This window comes from Gavialis gangeticus, unplaced genomic scaffold, assembly GCF_001723915.1.
Source record: "Gavialis gangeticus isolate Ggan-Ray unplaced genomic scaffold, GavGan_comp1, whole genome shotgun sequence".
NCBI lineage: Eukaryota > Metazoa > Chordata > Crocodylia > Gavialidae > Gavialis > Gavialis gangeticus.
The window spans coordinates 32,053,212-32,060,595 of NW_017729034.1; the positions used below are offsets into that span (position 1 = coordinate 32,053,212).

The window sequence follows — 7,384 nt, forward strand, 5'->3', positions numbered from 1 at the left end:
CCCTACACCAAATCTATACCCCCACATCTACCCCCCCACACACCCACACCACACATACCCACAGCCCCCCACCAACCTATACCCACCCACCCATACTTCCCACATCTCCCCACAATATACAAGAGTAAGACTTCATTTTAAGCTCTTATACAATCACCTCTATGTACACTACACCAGTGTTTCCCAACCTTTTCCATCCCACAGGACACTTACATAAATTTTAAAAAATTGTGGCATACCACTCCCTCCCCCTGCCCCCAACAGGTAATATGGCCATCGCTGCCACCACCCACTGCCCTATGCTGCTGCCGTTCCACGGAGCAGGTGGAGGGGTGGCGCATGGCACTGGCTGGAGCCACTCCTTGCTGGGAGCCATGCCCCCCAAGAGCATTACAGACAGACAGACTAGGCCCTTTAAATATATAAAATGTTTAATTTATTTGTGTGACTTCAAAAATTCCGTGGCACACCTGTTCATGTCTGACGGCACACCGGTTGGGAAATGCTGCACTACGCAAACACATGTAAATCAGGACAAAAATATTTTTTTGAAATCAAATTAATGCATCTTGTAGTAGATGTTTGATTTTTAGAATATAATTTGGTATTTTTCTGGTTCTGAGGTGGCAAACCTCCTTGTGGAATGGAGTATTTTCAGGGGGAAGGCGAGGGATTTCTGGTGGCAAAGGTCAGGGGTTAGGGGGTGGGACTTCCAGTCCCAAGATGGTGAGCAGGGGGAGGAGCAGCTGTCAAGGGGTGGGGCTACCCTAGCGGCCCTCAACAGCTTGCCAAAACTTGGTAAGTGGCTGTCCGCCTGAAATAATTGCCTGCCCTTGGGGTAGGAACTTCCATTCCTAACATTGCAAAAATTGTGCAGCACCCTTAAAAGAATCTTAGGACACCCTTGGGTGTATAATACCCTGACTGAGAATTACTGTCTTAGGCTAAAATATTTATAGTAGTAAGCACAAGCCACACTATCTGGAGTTTAATTTCCAACATTCCTAGGTTTTGGATCTAGGACTTTGATTCAGTCACCCATACTAAAAAAAATAGTTATGTGGGGATCAACATAACATAACATAACATAACATAACATAACATGAACACAGATAGGACTTCTAAAGCTAAACCCACAACTGCACAGTACGCACATATGCCATGTGCCCTAAGAATCCATTTAAAACTAATCAGATTTCAAATAAGAAATTTGCAACAAACTGACATAAAAGTATGGTGGGAGGGTTAAAACAAAATGCTTTGGTTAAATTAACCATTTGTTAGTAATAATTCTTCTAGCTGTAAGCACACTGAGAAATGTACCTTTAGCTATAGAATTCAAAATATTATTTAAAATATTAACTTTAAGACCCAACACTCATGCCATTTCATTGTAATCTTTCCTGCAAAAATGTCTTACAATCTTCCCTGACATAAAAGGTTCTTTCCATTGTGTTTTTCTTTACATTAGAAAACACCAGTAAGTGTCTTCTGTAGTCTAAAGGAAACCTGATAAGCAGATGGACTAACGAAATAGCTAATATGACTTATTTGCTGACATTAGAAATTCAAAGGTATAAGATTCCAACGTGAGGCCTTATCATTTATATTTCTAATAAAAGTATGGCTAAAACTGAGCACTCCAGATATTATACAGTTAGGAAAATACTACAAAGATGCATCAAACACTGTGAAATAATCATATTTGGAGTAGGAACTGAATTGTCAGAGATTTTTGGAAGGTAGACAAGGAATCTGAAAAATCTTAAGGTTCCCTGTTAAATGTGATACTTGCAACATACATAATAAACATACTCTGTTTAACCATGCCCTGTGGGATGACTGGTGCAATGTTCACTCATTCCCTGTGAAGAGATCAATGCTTTCTAGCAATAGTAAAGCAGTGTTTTTTTCTTACCAGCATTGACTTTGCAACACACATGTCCAGGGACATAATTTATTCCTTTCAGATTTATATAAAAATGCAGTAAGGAGAGGATTCTTCTTCCTTAAGAATCATACAGGTCTATCTTTATAATCATAAATGTGATTTCAAATTTTGGACTGAATACCACTTTTTTGGAAATTGCTTGCTGGTGTTCTCCACTAACTCATTTTGGGTGTCTATACGCATACTCTGATCCATTCTAATTAAGTCTGCTCTGCATTCTAATTAGAACACTCTAGCATTGCCGCAGCATCATGTGTATAAGGTCCCATGGGTTTAAAAATGGCCCCTGGAGCGCTTTAACTAAAACTTGTCAAATGAGCTTTAGTTAGAGTATCCCACAGCCCTTTCTAAATGCATGGGGGCTTAATAGATATCACACTGTGGCATCTTAATGAGAGTGTCTATCCTGGAACCACTTTAATTAAAACATGCCCCCATCCCCAAGTATTTGCATAGGCACCCTGAAGCCCAAATGAGATCCTCAATCTGAACACTTCCTTCGCAGAACTCTGGCATTACAAAACACAAAAGGAAAGGTGCTTAAGCACTTGAGAGAGTATAGCCTTACATGCTAGAGATGTCAATAAGGTGGATATGAGCCTCATAACCAAGCTGGGTGGCTACTTCCCGGAATTCCTCAGTCAGACGGATTAAACCAAGATCCAAGTTAAATTCTGCAGGAAATTCCAAAATCCAGTATCTGAAATCATGAGAGAAAGATTAGTCAAAGATCCAGGCACAACATTCTGGGACTGCATAGATGCACTTCTGATGCAGTGCCAAACTAATCTGAGTGTTATACTTCAAAGAATGAAATACAAACCAAACAGTGGCATGAGTTTTTAGAAAGTGTTCATGCTTGATGCAGTGAAAGTTTCAAAAGGCTGAATAACTCCAGATGAACATTTATGTTTAAAACAGTATTGCATCCCTTGCCCCACCACCATCCAGGCAAAAGCATCAATAGAGGTTGACTGGTTTAAAAAGCTCTTATAAAATGGATAAGAATTGACAGTATTCATAGAACTACAATTTTACCTCATGAAATAGCAGATTTTTAAACGGAATTCATCGCAATTTTCCCCACTGGCATCTCTATAGGTGGACTAGTTAAGGAAAAAAAAATCATATTTATGGTTTCAGCACCATTTACTCTGTAGTTGACTGGTCTGTTGAAAGAGATGGAGTACACTTCCTGAGCACTTGTTCAACCAAATAGTTATGTGCTAAACTTAAAAAAAAGAGATAACAGTTAGTAAAAAAACAAGTATGTCTTTAGGCCACATAGATACCATTTCCTACATGGCACCTTCTGCTCTAGGAAAATCATGCACCCAATACACTCTGTTTTTTCTGGGCAAATTGTTTTCCGGAAAAACTGACTAACCAAGGAAATTAACAGAAATTTCCAGATGCAGGGGAGATTTTCAAAATGCACAAATGACATTTAGGTGCTTAGATGCCAAGCTCCCATTGATTTCAATGGGCATAGGAGTAGGCCCTCAGTCACTGGAGAACTGCATATTCTGATGACACTATCACTATTTAATAAATAGTTTGTACATGATATTAGAGACACACTTGGCTTCCAAAGTACTAACAGAAAGTTTTGTGGCTCTTTGAAGGATATATGGAGAGAAGTTTGCCTGCCAGTTCTGTGGAAGACAGATACCATCGGTGCATTAGAAGGAATGTTCTTGGCAAATGAGTGATGCCCAGACCTCCTTTGTCATCTGCAAAACAGAGACACTTTCAAAACAACTGGCCTTCAATATTCTAATACTGAAACCTAACAACTTTCAGATATTCATGATCCATTACCTCCCTTAAGGGCAGTCATATATATTAATATTAAAAATGAAATTATATTCAAAGTATTGTGCATTAAAATATTCTCACAAAGTATATCAACTGAGTAGTAAGCATAAACTCAAACAAAGAATGCTTTTCTAGCAGTTAAAGTTAACAAATGGCAATGGCTGTAGCATGCCGACAATTATAAAAGCAGAGTGTAAAATGGAATACAAATGAACTGCCCCCCTTTCCCCAAAAGAAAAAAGGTATAGTCCCACTCTCCAAAAAGCCTCCAAATATATCCCACCCTCCAAAATAAATATTTCTTATGAGGTGCACAATGGTGATTCTGCTGATTCAAGAGAGAAGTGTCTTCCTTCAAATCTACTTAGCATGATTTTATAAAAGCCATAAATTTTTAACAAAAAATGAACATTGATACCAACTGATCACAGTGACCAATTATGTGCTTATGTAAATCAGAATTCTAGATTAATGAAACACATAAGTACTTAGAAGGTCAATGGATTTATCCAATTTTAAAATGACCATCAGAAAATTCAGTTTTGTCATTTATTGAAAACAACTGTCACGATGACCAACTATCACATTCAAGAATGTAAGAATGTGGCTGTTGCTGGGCATGTATACGTGAGACACTAGAAAGGCAATAGACTAATTCTACTGTGCCTTAGCACACCATGGCAAAAGCCATGCTAATGTGTTAAGGCACAGTAGAATTAGTTTACTGCACATTAGCATCACCTAAAAGACGCATGCTGATGCTACTGTGCAGTAGTGCTGATTATGGCGCATTAAATTAGTGTACCTGTTATTACAAGTACTAAACTTAATGAGCCATACATATAGGCATTAATGCACATGTAGATATGCCTACAGAGAAGTAGCAGAGAGAGTAAATGTAAATGAGACAGAGTAAATCAGAAAGAAAAGAGACGAAGAGAGGAAGCCCATGTACAGTGGACTTCAGTAAACAAAGAATGTGTATAGGTGGTTGGGAAGAGTGGTATTCTGAACATATAAGATGTGCCCAGACTCTGCTGTCTATGTCCTATGTGGGATCATTGTTTTAGAGCCAGATTCACACACTAGATATGGTTTGGACACAGTGGCATGTCTATCTGAATTCAGCTGCAGGATTCAGTCCTTTATTATTTATGTCATGTCCATCAGTGTTTAGGCATTTATTACTCTCTTCAAAACCAAAGTCATATTATAATCTCATTCAAACTGAGGGCTGTCATGATCTTTAAAAGTCAGATGCCTCAGTTTAATTAAGATCCTAATTCAAAGCACTTAAGCACCTGCTTGAATCCAATTGACGTCAATGGGACTTCGGCCCATGTTTGGGTGCTTTCATGAATCAAGGCCTATTTTAACTCCCCTTTCCACTTTAAAAGGCATGTCAGAGTCCACAGAATACAGCAGGAGGATTTATTTTCCTTAATAAAACTACAAATTGGGAAGTTTATGACCTCTCCCAACCTGAGTTTCATGATCAGTGATTTCTGTTTTCAAAAGAGTAAAAGTCATTTCTATTTATAGCAATTCATAAAGGCACACATAAAGTACTATATTATTGACCCTAGAGTCTCATAAATGGAAACAGTTTCTATAGGCAATGGTTCATTAAAATGAGAGCCTAAAATCATATTACTACCAATTACTACATGACACATATGAAAATCTTCCAGAATTAGGTCTAAAAGACCCATGTCACAACAATGCAAAACAAAATCAACACATGGAGAAATAAATCCATACTTTTATAAGAAATCACAGAGAAGTCTTTAAATACCAGTAATTAAATGGTACAGTTATCTAATCTTAATACTGATTTTCAAAATCATTATATCCATCCACCTTGCATTGAAAGAAAATTACCGTATTTATTGTGTAATGTTTTTGATTAAAAACAAGTAGTGTTTGAGCCCACCGTATCAGAAGAGGGGCTGTTTCTTCCTGACACACAAAAAGATAAAAATATTTCCTTCAGCCTTTTCAATTAATGTTTCCCTTTGGGCTAGAACCAAGTATGGACAATGTCAAAGAACAGATACTTGTTTGCCAAAGGAAGCACAGACTGAACAAGGTGGTAGAAGAAGCAAAGTTATAAGAGAAGATGCATTTCAAAAACAGCAAGGAGCGAAACAAATTAACAGGCTCATACCAGACATTTCAATACAAGTGTTCAAAAGATCATCTAATGTTGCAGCTTTCCCAAGTGTATTTGACCCCATTTTCCTTTAGTCGTTGTCAAAAAATTAGAGCCATTTTCACCACACAGAAGAATATTTCTACAGCGAAACAGGCCTTATCTCTTTATGGTTGGTTGCATTCTTAGCTGGACTTCATGGAAAATCTGCAGATAAAAATAAAGAAAAGGAAATTATCATAAGAGGACTGTCCAGAAGCATTATCAGGATGGACTATTTACAGTTCAGCACATCCTTTTGTAAACTGATTTTTCCCCCCACGCATACACAACATAAAGAACATACATTTTCAGTCCATGCTAACTTCTAATAAAGTGTTTAATTATTTGTTCGCTAGTCCAAAATAAATCCATAGAGATGTCAGAAAACACAAACCAGTCTTGCAGGAGCCATTACTGTACATATTCCTTGCTCCAAGAAAGTAGCCAAACAGAAAGGTAGGAAAGGAAGGGATTTGAAAAGCAAGCACTTTTCTGGTTTTTTTTAGTGTTAATTACTTGTTAATCAGTGTTACCAAAGAGGAGAAATAGCAATAGTTAATAGGGGTGTGTGAAGCTTTGGTCGCCAATTTGAATCAGAGAAGATTCGACCCAATTCAGAGGCTGAATCGCTGAATCCAAATTGAATTGGGAGACCAAACAAACCCTCTGAACTGATTTGGAGTCTTTGAATCGATTTGGAAAAGTTTTGAAAATTCAGAGATTCAGAAGGCAGTCTTTCAGGGGAACAGAAACTGAGAAGAAGGAGGGGGAGTGGGGAGGAAAGATTGATATTTGTAGCTGGCCAGTGACTGTGATCTTTCCCTGAGTCCCCTCCAATCACAGTGCTCTGGGGGAGGGACAAAGAAACAGCATATAAGCCTCTGTCTGCTTGAGGCGCAGTTTCCCAGAAACCCTTGTACCTATCTCCTTGAAACCTGGAAGGCTTCATGGCCTCAGAAGGGGCTACCATGCCTGCTGTTTTCACACTGCTGTGCCTTAACACATACAAAAAGTCACACATCATGAATTTTGCTTGTCTGCACCTTGAGGTGCAGTTTCCCAGAAACCCTTGTACCTATCTCCTTGAAACCTGGCAGCCCTCAGAAGGGGCTACCATCTTGGCTGTTTTCATTTAAATTTGCCAAAAAATGACAAATGTATAGGTATTTCAGTGATTTCCCTATTATAGTCTAGGGCTGAATCACCAAATCTCTCTGAATCAGTGCCAAATCTTCGGAAGCCAATTTGTCCAAACCGATTTGGGACAGTGATATAAATCTCCAAACTGAATCACTGTCATCTGAATTGGCCTAATCTGAATCAAATACTTCCCAATTCACACAGGCCTAATAGCTAATGTCACCATGTGCTATTTCCTTTTCTTTATTTTTATCTGCAGATTTTCCATGAAGTCCAGCTAA

The 7,384-nt window shown here is 38.4% G+C and overlaps 1 protein-coding gene across 4 annotated transcripts in view; it reads right to left on the reverse strand.

Moving 5' to 3' along the window:
* The window catches only part of RASGRP3 (RAS guanyl releasing protein 3), a 124,816-nt gene that overhangs the window by 62,639 nt on the left and 54,793 nt on the right, over nt 1–7,384 (reverse strand). For all 4 annotated transcript variants that reach the window (XM_019527297.1, XM_019527299.1, XM_019527295.1 and 1 more), the window contains exons 2-5: nt 5,937–6,128; nt 3,582–3,684; nt 2,990–3,052; nt 2,520–2,651 (exon numbers count right to left, since the gene is read on the reverse strand). In XM_019527297.1, coding sequence (XP_019382842.1) covers nt 2,520–2,651; nt 2,990–3,052; nt 3,582–3,684; nt 5,937–6,006 — 368 coding nt within the window. In that variant the 5' untranslated portion in view covers nt 6,007–6,128. The remainder of the gene's footprint in view (nt 1–2,519; nt 2,652–2,989; nt 3,053–3,581; nt 3,685–5,936; nt 6,129–7,384) is intronic.